Source organism: Misgurnus anguillicaudatus, chromosome 19 (genome assembly GCF_027580225.2).
Source record: "Misgurnus anguillicaudatus chromosome 19, ASM2758022v2, whole genome shotgun sequence".
Lineage (NCBI taxonomy): Eukaryota > Metazoa > Chordata > Actinopteri > Cypriniformes > Cobitidae > Misgurnus > Misgurnus anguillicaudatus.
The window spans coordinates 405,526-420,303 of record NC_073355.2 but is presented as its reverse complement, the minus strand read 5'-3'; the positions used below and the strand labels follow the sequence as shown (position 1 = coordinate 420,303).

General features: G+C 42.4%; 1 protein-coding gene across 1 annotated transcript; it reads right to left on the bottom strand.

Moving 5' to 3' along the window:
• Positions 1-12,999: 12,999 nt before the first annotated feature.
• LOC141351275 (paraneoplastic antigen Ma3 homolog) lies at positions 13,000-14,106 on the bottom strand. Its single transcript, XM_073857941.1, has one exon. It carries the CDS (start codon positions 14,104-14,106, stop codon positions 13,000-13,002), a length of 1,107 nt encoding a protein of 368 aa, XP_073714042.1.
• Between the last annotated feature and the right edge of the window lie 672 nt (positions 14,107-14,778).

Below are 14,778 nucleotides of genomic sequence, written 5' to 3'. Positions count from 1 at the left end.
AGTAAGCCAGTGGCCCTGTGGGAAAGAGGAAGTGCAGGTGAGCCAGGGAAGTGATAACCGACACGCCGGGCTTGTGAATACCATACATCTCTCCCTCCCTTGGGATCCAGTTGTTGCCCAACCGATCTCTCGAGGTCGTCGTGGTCAGGTGGCAAGGACGATCTAAAATTCACGTGACGTGGTATAAGAGTGCTGTGGGTGAGTTTCACTGATTGATGGTGTTTACGCTTGACTTGCTGTGCGTATGCTGTGCTTATAGCGTTCGAACTGCCCAGCCTCCGACGAGACGCGAGATGGTGACATCTGTTGCGGCCTGAATCCTATAGAGAGAGAGAGAGAAAATCAAGCTTGGCGCCCGGGGCGTGACAACGAGAGCTTCGCCTTCTACCTACTTGAACCAGTGGAGCTCCGTGTGGGAACGAGGATCCCCCGGCACTGTGAGTAACGCAGCCTGTGCAATAACCTGTTCTGTGCTTATAGCAACAACCTACCTGAACCAGTGGAGCTCCGTGTGGGAACGAGGATCCCCCGGCCCTGTGAGTAACGCAGCCTGTGCAATAACCTGTTCTGTGCTTATAGCAATAACTTACTTGAACCAGTGGAGCTCCGTGTGGGAACGAGGATCCCCCGGCACTGTGAGTAACGCAGCCTGTGCAATAACCTGTTCTGTGCTTATAGCAACAACCTACCTGAACCAGTGGAGCTCCGTGTGGGAACGAGGATCCCCCGGCCCTGTCAGTAACGCAGCCTGTTCAATAACCTGTTCTGTGCTTATAGCAAGAACCTACCTGAACCAGTGGAACTCCGTGTGGGAACGAGGATCCCCCGGCATTGTGAGTGACGCAGCCTGTGAAATAACCTGTTCTGTGCTTATAGCAACAACCTACCTGAACCAGTGGAGCTCCGTGTGGGAACGAGGATCCCCCGGCACTGTGAGTAACGCAGCTTGTGCAATAACCTGTTCTGTGCTTATAGCAACAACCTACCTGAACCAGTGGAGCTCCGTGTGGGAACGAGGATCCCCCGGCACTGTGAGTAACGCAGCCTGTGCAATAACCTGTTCTGTGCTTATAGCAACAACCTACCTGAACCAGTGGAGCTCCGTGTGGGAACGAGGATCCCCCGGCACTGTGAGTAACGCCGCCTGTGTAATAACTTGTTCTGGGCTTATAGTAACAACCTACCTGAACCAGTGAAGTTCCGTGTGGGAACGAGGATCCCCCGGCACTGTGAGTAACGCAACCTGTGGAATAATCTGTTCTGTGCTTGTAGCAACTACCCACCTGAACCAGTGAAGTTCCGTGTGGGAACGAGGATCCCCCGGCACTGTGAGTAACGCAACCTGTGGAATAATCTGTTCTGTGCTTGTAGCAACTACCTACCTGAACCAGTGAAGTTCCGTGTGGGAACGAGGATCCCCCGGCACTGTGAGTAACGCAACCTGTGGACTAATCTGTTCTATGCTTGCAGCAACCACCTACCTGAACCAGTGAGGCCCTGTGTGGGAACGAGGATCCCCCAGGGCTGCGGGCAATCAGTGGAGTGTGTGCCCTGGTCTGGATGTGTTCGAGTCTGCCTCCAGGAGAAGTGGAGCGCGCCACGGGTTGTTGAGCCAGAGCCCCGGCCCCCAGTCTTTTCCCCAAGTGGCCCTGGAGGCAAAGAAGAGCCATTAGTTTTAAAGTTCCCTTTTTCCCTTCCCCCTTTCCCCTTTTAAATATTTAATAAAGTTTGTTTTAATTATAGTATACTCGTCTGTCTGGTCATTGGGGTGGTCTTGGGAAACTCCTCGAGGTGGAAGAGTTAAGAGGGGTGTGGCCCAGTAGCATATTCGGGTCCGCCCCCGGCCGTGACACATGCTTTACCAACAAAGAACAACAACCCTAAATGCTGACTTATGTGTGTTGTCATCAAATGTAAGACTCCCTGCTTTTCATGTGTGAACAATTAATGCATCAAGACACAGATCATCACTTAACACTTCTGAGCCAATGGTCTCAATATTCCCACATAAAATAAAAGTATTAAAGGAATAGTCTACCCTTTTGCCATATTAAACTATGTTATTACCTCAACCTAGACGAATTAATACATACCTATCTTTTTTCAATGCGTGCACTGTACAGCGCATTGTGAATGTGTTAGCATTTAGCCTAGCCCCATTCATTGCTATGGTACCAAAAAAAGTTTTATTTTGTGGCACCATACTTACTGGTATAACTCCTTGTGTAGCAGTCTTTAAATAGGAAAAACACGGTAGTGTTTGGTGGCTTCCATGTTTGGTACCATAGGAATGAATGGGTCTAGACTAAATGTTAACACAATTACTATGCGCTGTACAGTGCATGCATTGAAAAAAGATAGATATGTATTAATTCGTCTAAGTTGAGGTAATAACATAGTTTAATATGGCAAAAGGGTAGACTATTCCTTTAAAATACAAATGTGTTGTTCTATTGAGTTGGTATATTCTGTGTGTTAATATAGGTGAAAAAATAAATGTGACATTCTGTCTCATATTCATCTTTAATGTTTAGATATTTCTTGACTCCACAGCGAACAGAGAAATTTTGACTGTATTGTCCCAATACTCATGAAGGGCACTTATACAATATTATACAGCATGTATATGTAAACAACATGTATGTGTGTTGCAACATACACAAAAAAAAACAGATTAAAGACTTTAGACAAACACACAACAGACTAGCATTTCTATAAATTTAACTCAAGTCTCAATGTTGATGTATACAGCTTATCTGAAATATCAGAAAAACAAACTGACAGAGTTTTGCATTCACTAATATGCATATTAAACTTAACTAAACTCAGAGAATCTCCTAAGATGGTCTGAGGACATTGACAGTGTAACTTAAATGAAATACAAACTGATTTTAGACAAAACTCTATGTCTACATTTTATGTGTGTGTTGTAAGAAGCACTTACATAATACAGTACAGTATACAACAGCAGATGTCAATCATCGGTGGATTTTCTTCATTCTGTGCTACACATTTATACAATATTTCTGGAGGTTGCGCACATTTAAAGACACACTATGCAGTTATTTTACCTTAATATAACAGCTTCAAAGTTATTTCGGTGGTAAACAAAGTCATAGTATGGCGAATCATCCTCCTGTTGAAGCTCGGGGAGGACGCAGCTAAAACAGCAATGCAATCTTGAGAGGAGCGCCCCTGACAAATCTTGCGAGAATCACAACTTGCTTACGGCAACGACGTCACACACGTTAGGCTTGTTCGACTTTGTGCGGAGCCGCTAGAACTGACAGACAGATGACGTCAAAGTCCCACAAGAGCGAGACAAAATTACACTTCGTATGAATCCTTGGATCATTCTCGCGGTACTTTGACGTCATCCAGCCGCATGAAGTCGAACAAGCCTATAAACAACAACTGCATGCGCGAATTTGAGACGTGACGCTCAACAATGGAAAAGTTAAGAATGCGCAATCGGAAGAGAGTAGGAAAAGATAATCTGACCGCGTTAGGAACTGGACAAGAGTCCCACACGGTCAGGCTTTTACTGGTTGGCGTGAGCTAAAAGACAGCACTGGATGCAACAGGGATGCTGATCTGGCGATCTTGTTGATAGACTAGTAAGTAAATCTCTTATTTGTAAACTTGTTTGCGGTCTATGTTGTATGTTGTTGCGCTTGCTTGTAGTATGTCATGCAATTATCATGACAACAGTTTTCAATATCTCACATAATTATCAGGACATAAATAAGCTTAGATGTTGTAAATAGTGTAAACATGCACAATTTGCAACTAATATGATAAATAGCAATAATTATGTATAGTGACATTATAACGGCCAATGTTATGAAATAATGCAACGTACTAGGGTTGTGACGAGATTTCGCGAGATTAAATGTGTCTCACGAGATTAATTATGTCACAATATTTCTCGTGGAGGTGAAATGCTGGCCTTTCTCAAAAAAAACCTGCATCCTTCTGAGGTCGTATTGGTAGTAATGTTGTTTAATGTTACTTGGTTTTAATACTCTATTTGAACCAATTATTTTTGCAGCTTCGTTATTATGTAAATTTAAATGCTACTGCTCACTTGGGTCATTTTTATTGCCCAAAAAATAACAAATTACTTCATTATCAGTTAGCAAAATAATTGTTAGGGCCAGTCCTTGGTTAGTTAAAACATTTAAAAATAATGTGATTTCAGTTTCTTATTCATTTATTTTATCATTGAGGATTTCTTAAAAAGTGTTAAAATATCGTCTCGTTCTCGTCAACCCAATCTCGTGTCTCGTCTCGTAGATTGAGTGTCTTGTCACACCCCTACAACATACACAATTAACTTGACATTTTGTAATGTTTATGTAGCAATCAAGGCCGCCTTAATGCACGGGCTTACCTGGGCTGAAGCCCAGGGGCCTCCCAAGTTCAAGGGCCTCCCAAGTTTGCGTTCATGATGAGCTGAAAAGGTCATATTGTTTGTAACTTGTCAGGTTTTCTGTCAATCACTCTAATTGCACTTTACATGGCTGCTGATTGGTCCGTTGTAACTTAATGTGAAATAAAATGTTAGACGTAACATATTTTTTATTCCGCGTAATGTAATTAATTGCGCGTTGTCAACTTGACATTCCTGCAGGTGCAGGTCTTTCTCTCTTTCGTGCGCGCGCTCGCTCGTTCGCTCTCTCTGTGCTCATGCAGCTATCTGAGTCTCTGGCATGCAGAAGTCTCTCCAAACGTGCAAAAGAAACTGTGCCGCTAAATTAAGAAAGGAGTTCCCGCACATAATGCTGTTAGTTGTTATAAAGTTTAAGTTTATTCGCGTTTGTATCAGTGACGCGTGCGCAGCTGGAGCGATGTAGTTTGACGCGACGTCAGCTCACAGTACACACATCTGTTGGTTTAGAAAGACGAGAAAGAGACGCAGCGGTAAAGGTGCAAGTCTAAGAAAGTAAAGAGCGACAAGACCATCTCAAATGATCATCCCCTGATAGCACCATTATAATCTCATTATCTAAAGATCTTATATACAGGTATGTTCCCTGTCTGTCTTGTGCATATTCATACTTGTTCATTTTACATGCTTATGTATGCATACATACTAAATACAATGCATACTATATCTTCAATATCCTACAAAATAAACTGATTAAAAAACAAGATTCTGTCTATAAAGACTTATCTTTTGTTATCATTAATGCATTTAACAAGATTCTGTCTATAAAGACTTATCTTTTGTTATCATTAATGCATTTTCACTTTAAAACTAACTTTAACTTTTTATATTTTTAAAACTGTGGTGAGCATTTAGTTATGAGTGGCAATTTTCTGCAAATTTGTATATATTAAAAAACTATATAAATATAAAGCTTATAAACATATATACTTTCACACATTTTGGTTTTATTATCACCCTATGTTGCTGTGTGTGGTTGTTAAATAAAGTGTCTTGTGTTTATGCTCAAGTGGACTCAGTGATATGTTAATAACAATATTATGGTGTTTTCTGGCTCAAAGAGGGAAAACTCACTGTTGTATGTCTCGAAAGAAACTAATGCATTTTGTGATGTAGATTACCTAGATATTACACTTAAAAAAAAATTAGACTATAAATCTAGGGGAAGGGGGGCCTACAAAACCTCTTAGCCCCGGGGCCTCACATTAGGTTAAGGCGGCCCTGGTAGCAATGTTGTAGCACTGGTATCACACCACTGTCTGTGCTACTGGACCAGTTCTAGGTTCTAAGGAGTGGGGGAGCAAAAATTACTACACCAGAGTCCGTTACTTTAAATACAAAAGGCCGGCTATTTACTGAATGTAAAACACATGAATATATACAGAACTATAAAAATGTAAACAAGAAAATATACCCTGCAGGTTCTCAATATTGAGGTTAGTAGAGGTAAGTATAAAAGATTAAAGAAATAAGAATAAATTGTATTTGTCTCTCTTTTTGTTATTTAGTTCACCTAGGCACTTTTAATTGGACTAATTTAAGTTAGACCGGTCTTTTCCTAGGTTGAACCTATTTTTGAATCCCTATTTTTCTTCTTGAATAAACCCTTTTTCTTTTTCTTTTACAGGTAAGAAAATACCTTCAATTTACACAATCAAATCAAAATGAACCATAAACATTTCAAATCACATTTCAAATCACATAAGTCACATTTCAAATAACATTTCAACATATGAACTTCAATGTGAAAATAGAAGTGTCCCTTTAATTCAGTCCGAGTTCAAATGGGAGTTCAATTATTCAGTTCAATGAAGAGCTTCAGTTCGATTCAGTCCGCAAAAATAGTTCAATCAGAGTTCAATTCGATCCAAAAACAATCTCAAATATACTCCTACCGCTCTGGCAGCGAGTCACTGTACTCAAAAGATTTCCTCACTGATGTGATAAAGAAGATTATTTCAGACATCCCAACCTGGAAAAGGTCATTTCAGGGAGGTATCCCAAAGCCCCCTACCTCCCCCCCACCCCCCACCCCGAAAAAATGACATTTAAAGATATAAAAGCATAATATTAATTTCTATAGGCCTATGCAATGATTGGTAAAACTTCACTATAAGGTCTCACTTGGTAACATTAGTTAATGTATTAAAACTAACATGAACTAACCAGTACAACTGAGCAGTACATTTGTTACTGTATTTGTTAATCTTTGTTAACTTTAGTTAATAAAAATACAGCTGTTCATGGTTTGTTCATGTTAGTTCACAGTGCATTAACTAATGTTAACAAGATTTGAATAATGTATTAGTAAATGTTTAAATTAACATTAAGAAAGATAAAAAATGCTTTATACAGTAAATGCAGTTCATTATTACTTCTTGTTAACTAATGTTGTAAACTAATGTTAGCTAATGAACCTTATTGTAAAGTGTTACCCAATTATTTGTTAATTATATTAAAATATGTAGATCACTTTTACTATTTATATGAGCTGCTTCTACTATTATGTAAACTATTTTTATTTATATTCCGTTACAACTTTAAACAGGTATAAGGAGTTTTGTTGTTTTCATTTTTTTTTTGTTTCCTTGGCAACTAGCCAGCCTGAAAAATATGCACATGAAATTTAACTTTTTGAACTCACCTCAATGTCTTTTACAATCATTTAACCCACTTTTTAACTCTTATAAGACAGGGGTACACTTTCGTGTAGTCTGGCATAAAATGTGTCTTATATTTTCGCTTTTTGGGGCACTCTACTCTCCCTCTGCCATGGTGCTCCTGTTTCTAGAAACATTGATTAATTCGTTTAGGGAGAAGAGATAAAAGCCCGCCCACACTGACCATTGATTGGTTGATTTACCTGATCAGGCCAATCAGGATGCTATCTGTGTTATATGCGCTTAACAAGGCACACTAGCACACAAATGCAAGATCTCCCCCTCCCTCTCTGTCGTGCGCGTGCTACTCTTGCTTGCTCGCTCTAGATTCCGGGAGATTTTAACTTCTTTGCGGGCATCAGGGAGCCGCTATCAAAATGCGGGAGACTCCCGGAACTTCCGGGAGACTTGGGATTTCTGTGATTTGCAAATCCGGGTCTGGCTCGCCATCTTGAATCCTATCCGCACGTGTGCACACCCGCACACTGCAGATCAATCCTCGCTCCGACAGAGCCTCAAATCAAGCACATAAAAAACCTGACCTGTATAACAGGTCATAAGCACAATAAATTAATTTTTAACTCTTCAAATCACACAATTAAATGTTCCACAGTCTCTGAGTTGTAAAGTTATTGCTACGATGCTTTTTCACTACAAAATGGCGGCGGAGCGGTCTCCATTAACTCACCGCTCCGTCTCCACATAATTACATAATACATCCTTCATTTACAAAGCATACATTCACTTTTAAAACATTCACAGTTTTTATAAATCCAAAATTTTAACTTGTAAACAACTTATGGCAAAACATTTCTTTGTAAACAGCTACATTTTACTATTAACTCTCTGCTAGAGAAAGTAAAAACATGTGACACAGCAAAGTGCAAAAAGACAACTCAAACTCACCAAAACCGTTGTGGTTTAGTTCTCATAAAATCCCTGTCAATCCCTGATCAGGTAAGTTATGTTTTTTAACTGCAAAATCAACTTTTACACTCTTTTCTCTGCTTATTAATCAGAGTTCGTTCTCTCCGATCTCTCTTCTGCTCTCTCCCGCAGGTTTCTGCTGCAGCGTCGCTAACGTGATGCTCTGACGTCACTAGCCCGTTAAAGGGGTGGTGAACTGAATTTTCTGTCAGCATACTTTTAATATTTGAACATTAAATTGCTGTTTAAACATTTTAAACATTTTTAATTCTCATGAATAAACTTAATTAAATTAATTACTTAACTTTTTTAACTTATTTATATATTTTTGTCATATTTTTAACAGGGTTACATCCTCCCCTCTTTACCTAATGCACGTCCCTGTGCATTCTGAACCTATACTGTCATAACTCTAGGGTTTTTTGGAAAGTTAAGCTCTTTAAGGGAATCTGTAAGCACTTCACTCAAGGTTTGAAATAAAGACTGAACTACAGTAACTAATGGGTTCCCTAACCAAGGGGAGGTTAGTCTTTTAGCTGCTTTTCTATCTCTGATAGGTCTTCTAGAACACTCATCTTCTGTCTGGATATCACTTTGGTCCATAACACTTGTGTCCTCCTTGTCCTCCTGAGCAGGTTGAATGGAAGGATGGGCATTATCCAGATCTTCCTCAGGTAAGTTTTCAGTTTCTTGTCCAGCGGTTGAGCCGCTCTCTTCAGGATCAGGTAAGTCATTGGTTTCAGGATCATGAGTCTCTACTGGGACATCTTCAAGAGCTTTGGCTACGTTTGAAGGGCCTTGCTTAACAGCAGTCAACTCTTTGGAGGGTTCCAGTTGAATCCTTTCTGGTAAGTATTCTATGGGTTCAGGGGTCGGGTCAAACACTAGTGTTTCCACTTGTAGGTTTCTGTGTCTATCATAGTGATATTCCTCAGAGTCAGGTTGGGATTCATCCCCATCAGCTCCATCCGTACTGTCATTTTTAGGATGTTGTCGAGTTCTTGGTCGTCTCACTGTCATGGCCGGGTTAGTTTCACTTTCAATTGAGGTTACAGGAAGGAAACCGCATGGCAGCAAGAGGTCACGATGAAGAGTTCTTTGTGGACTATCTCTTGTCTCAGGCCTCACAACATACACTGGGACGTCTCCAGACTGTCTCTGGACAATATACACATCAGACTCCCACCTGTCGGCCAACTTGTGCTTGCCTCTAAGACGGACGTTTCGGACTAAGACTCTGTCGCCTTCTTTCAAGGTGGAGTCAACGACATGCTTGGCGAACCTCGCTTTATTGTGACTGGCTGTCTTTTTAGCATTCTCAGTTGCTACTTTGTAACTGTCTTCAAGTTGTAATTTCAGGTTGCGAACATATTGAGAGTGTGAGCCTGGCTGGTGATTGACTGGTAGGCCAAAGGCTAGGTCAACTGGCAATCTTGGCTGACGCCCGAACATTAACTCGTAAGGGGTAAAACCAGTTGTCTCGTTTTAGTACAATTATAAGCGTGTACTAAGGGTTTGACGTAATCCCGCCAGTGACTCTTTTTCTGATTCTCGAGAGTTCCCAACATGTTGAGCAGGGTCCTGTTGAAGCGTTCTACAGGGTTCCCTCTCGGATGGTAAGGGGTGGTTCTTATCTTTTGAGTGCCAATGAGCTCACACAGTTCCTTTATTGTTCGGGACTCAAAGTCGGGACCTTGGTCGCTGTGGAGTTTTTCGGGGATGCCATAATGGACAAAAAAGTGGTCCCACAGGCTCTTGGCCACTGTCCTGGCTTTCTGATTTGGGGTAGGGACAGCTACTGCATATTTCGTAAAATGGTCGGTAATGACCAGAATGTCTTTAGTGTTACTGGAGTCTGGTTCCACACTGAGAAAGTCGATGCATACAAGTTCAAGTGGTCTTGTAGCGATGATGTTGACAAGTGGTGCGGCTTTCTCAGGCATAGCCTTACGTCGTATGCAGCGATTGCAGGTTTTGACTTTAGTTTCCACCTCAGCTGACATTTTGGGCCAATAGAAACGCTTCCGGACGAGATCTACAGTGCGCTCTACGCCCATGTGGCCCATATCGTCATGAAGACTCTTGAGAACTAAGGATCTCAGGACTTGGGGGAGTACAAGCTGGTAGTGAGTTTGAGCACCTTCGTGTCGTTTTCGATACAAGACACCATTTAAGACAGTAAGTTTATCCCACTCTCTTAATAAGAGACCAAGCTCAGGAAGTTCCTTCCTCAAGGATGGTGGGGGTTTCTCTGCTAACTCCACTTGCCTGAGTACTTCACGGATGCAGGGATCAGAGTTTTGGTTGTCTCTTAATTCAGCTGGTTCTAATGAGGGGATGACAGGTAAGCCACCTAGCTGATCCTCTTCTTCAAAGCTTTGTGGGAGAGCCTTTGGATGATGGGCAAGTGACACAACCAAGGTGGTGCTGAGTGATGTTTCCCCAGAGTGATTGTTGATCACTTGGCGAACTGAGTGGTTTTCACAGATAGCTTTGATGGTGTTTTCATCCAGGTGTGCATAATGCAGCCTCTGACAAGTGTCTTTTTGTGAATTGTTGTATTCTTTCCAACTCTTTTTGTGATGATGTGTCATCAGGTAACTTGCCGTGGGGACGCCTGGACAGCCCATCCGCGTCTTGATTTTGCTTACCGGCTCTGTATTGTAGCTGGAAATCGAATGTTGACAGGGCGGCTAACCATCTGTAACTCGTGGCGTCAAGCTTAGCAGAGGTAAGAATATATGTTAATGGGTTGCTATCGGTGACAGCAAGGAATGTATTCCCATAAAGGTAGTCCTGGAATTTCTCGGTCACTGCCCATTTAAGGGCAAGGAATTCCAATTTATGCGCAGGATACCTGGACTCACATTTTGACAGACCTCGACTGGCATAAGCAACCACCCGCTTCTGCCCTTGTCGTTCCTGGTAAAGGGCAGCACCGGGTCCCGAGGTGCTCGCATCAGTGTGTAAAATGTAGGGGAGCTTGGGGTCAGCAAACCCGAGGATTGGTGCTGTTGTCAGTTTTTCGATTATGGTGTCGAACGCTGCCTGGCAAGCAGGTGTCCATCGGTCACCAAAGACGTCCTTTGGGTTGTAGTATTTCTCTGGGTTCCCTGCAGTTTTAATGCGCTTTCTCAGGGGCGGGTAGCCAGCAGTGAGCTCATTGAGTGGCTTCACAATTTTTGAATAGTCTTTTACGAACCGGCGGTAATAACCGCAGAAGCCCAGGAAGGTTCTTAGCTCTTTCAGGTTGTTGGGTTTTGGCCAGGTTTTTAATGCTGCTACTTTATCTGAATCAGTTTAGATGCCCTTTTCAGACACGATGTGACCGAGGTATTTTACAGAAGTTTGGAAGAACTTGCATTTCCCTGGTGACAGTTTTAAGCCAAACTCTTTCAATTGATGGAGCACGCGCATCAACCTTTCCTCGTGTTCCTCCAGTGTCGAGGAGAAAATGATGAGGTCATCAAGGAAAACTAGGGCTTGCTTCAAATTCAACTCTCCCATACAGCGCTCCATGAGGCATCCTGTTGAATTCGAAGAATCCTAGCGGGCAGACGAATGCGGTTTTATGTTTGTCTGCTTCCTCCATCTCTATTTGATAAAAGCCTGATTTGAGATCGAGCACCGAGAACCACCTGGACCCGGTCAATGCCGAAAATGACTCCTCAAGATTAGGTAAGGCGTACGAATCTTTTACTGTTTGGCTGTTCAATTTTCTGTAGTCTATGCAGAGTCTAACATCGCCATTCTTTTTCCTGACAACGACAATCGGTGAGGAGAAAGGCGACTCCGATTCACGAATGACTTCTGCATCAAGGAGTTGCTGGAGATGGTTACGCACAGCCTCTATGTCTTGGGGGTGTATGGGTCTTGGCCTATATTTGAAGGTTGTCTCGTCACTGAGGGTTATGTGGTGCTTTATTTTGTCAGTGCGACCAAAATCGAGCTCGTGCAATGCAAACACCTCTGGCATGGAACATAATTTATCAGTTATCCTCTCTTTCCACTCATTGGGTACAGGAGAGTCAGTGAAGTCAAAGTTGAGATTTAAGTTTTGGTCAGGTTTTGTGGGAGGGTCTGAATCAGGGATCTTAATTGATTGAACGCTCTTGATAGCGTGTATCTCTGCTATTACAGCTTTTGGAGATAGGGTGATATCATGATGTGACTCATTCTTGAGCATGACTGGGATACAGCGTGGTAGTTTTGGTGGTAGGCTTACCAAACTATCGGTCATCAGGATGCCACCTGGCAGAGAAGATGACTTCGGTGATGCTACCATCACCCACTTTCCAACATCAATTGTCCTGCGGCTCACTGATCCTTCAAGGACTTTTGTCTGTCCAGCTGCAATGGTCTCAAAGTCCTTACTATGAAGCCTCACATTTCCTAGACTGGAATCAACAGACTGTCTTTTCCTGATTTCAAGGGTCTTTAAGACAACTTTATAGCTGTAGGGAAGAGACTCATATTTCTGAGGAGAGATGTCTGCATATTTTTCGTAGAGAACATCCAAAGTGTTTGTGCCTATAAGCACTGATGACAAGGTGGAGCGCATGTCAGGTACAACTAAAACTAGTGTGGGCACTTCAATGTCCGCTCCAAGCAAGCTCTTTGGGAATTTGATGGTGGTCTCAACATAGCCAAGGTAAAGGACGCTTTGGCCGTTGGCTTCTTCTACTTCAAGCAAATCATTCAAGGAATTCATAGGTAAGTGTGACAGGTTCTTTAAATAGAAAGAGTTGGGGATCGTTGTTACTTGGGAGCCTGAATCTAACAAGCATCTGCAATCTTTGTTGCCTATGGTCAATTGTGCAGTGCACTTGGCTCCAATCAGCCCTTTTGGCAGAGTCACTGTCTGTTTTTGTGTGTGAGAGTACACACAGGCCCTGTGCAGCTTCTTTTTGGGACACTTTGTCTGTGTTCCAGTCCCCGTTTGTCCCACAACCGGAACTGGGTCTAGTTTAAATTTTCAGGCTTTGAAGCACCATTTTCAATGTCCCATGTTAACTGTTTTTCTCTCAGCTGCTTCCTCTTCTCAGCTACAAGAGATGGGTTCGGCTCACTTTCGCACTGAGGTTTGATGTGTCCGTCCTCACCACATCTAAAGCAATACCAGGGCTTTGGTCTGTTGCTTGTGTTTTTGTTTACATCTCGGCTGTGGTGCGGTTTTTGAGATGTTGGAGTGATGGCTGTTTGGGGAGCTACTGGTCTGGCAGCTGATTTAGCTTTTCTACTGTCTTTCTGTGTGATACGTGTGAGCTGGGACTGTAGATCTGCTATTTGTTTCTTTAGGTCTTGGATTTCGGATCTGTGACCAAGAGCTGGCTGAGATGGGCTGCAGTCTTCTTCACTTTGCACAAAAATACCTTGATAATAAGAAGACACTTTTGGTTTTGCGATATTGAGGTGCTGTTTCATGCGGGATGCCTTAGAAGTACGTTTATCTTCTGCTACGCGGAGTAATAGGAGAAGTTCAGGAAAGGTAGGTGGGTTCTGTTTCTTTTGCTCTAGCTGGAGTTCAGCTATTAACATGTTGTCCCAGCAGCCTTTGACAAACTGTCTGAGAAGATGTCGGTCAAGGTCACTTGCAATTACACCTCCCCTCCTGAGGGTGGTGTTCAGCATCGCCTGCATCCGTTGTAGATAAGCTGATGGTTTCTCACCGTTATCTTGCATTGTGTTAAGGTACTTTGCAAAAAGGTCATCTCTGTCCTCAACTGTGCCGAAAGCAGAATCCAGGATCTCCAAGTACTCATAAAGGGGGGATTCAGGTGTCAAGTGTTTCACAATATCGATGGCAGGTGATAAGAGACTTTCAAGAAGCTTTCGTGACTTGTAAAGGTTGGACTGCGTTGTGTCTTTAAGGAGAAGTTCCACACTGGAACGCCATGTCTCATAATCTACTTTATTATTGGGCCGGGGGAAACGCCCAGAGAAAGGTCTGAGTCTCAAAGAAGTGTGCACTTGCAGAGCAGAATCTTCATTTCTCACTATGTGCTCGACTATTACTTTTTGTATGTCAGGAGGATTGACGTCAGAATGAGGACCAATGGTGTTGAACATGCTGCCCCGTTGTGGTACTGGGCAGGGGGCTTGCCTGTGCAGCATTTTCTGAACTATTTCTCTCTGGAACAGCAAGTGAGTTCTGTTCTAAATCTTCACTTTGGGTTTCTGACTGGTCTAGATCAACACTCTCACTGATGGCAGAGAGCTCTTCTCTAAGGACAGCTGCAAAGTCTTTGCCAGTTTGTTTTGCTATGTTCTTTAACTCTAAAAGGTAAGTCTGTGTGGTTGTTTTGCTAGCTACAGGTGTGTAAACACTGGCTAAGGCTCTAATGTAATAAGTAACATCAGACTGGGTCTTACTGTCTAGTTTGTATGGCAATGAAGGTAAGAGAGATTGCATAGCTGCACCATGTACATACTCTACTATGACCTGTTTGTCTGACACTGGCTCAGCGGAATCTACTGGAATTACCCTTTGAATGGAACCATATTGTTTCAGGAAATCACATAGTTCTTCATCAGCTTCTGTATCGGCTATACCACTAACTATGACCGAGTTAGAGGTTTTCACACTACTCGTCTGAATAACATCCATAATGAATCACTTATAGCAATACTATACGGTCTCTGGTTTCTTATTTTAAATGCTCTATGCCACTCCTGGCTGGCTCGCCAAGTTGTAGCAATGTTGTAGCCAAGGCCGCCTTAATGCACGGGCTTACCTGGGCT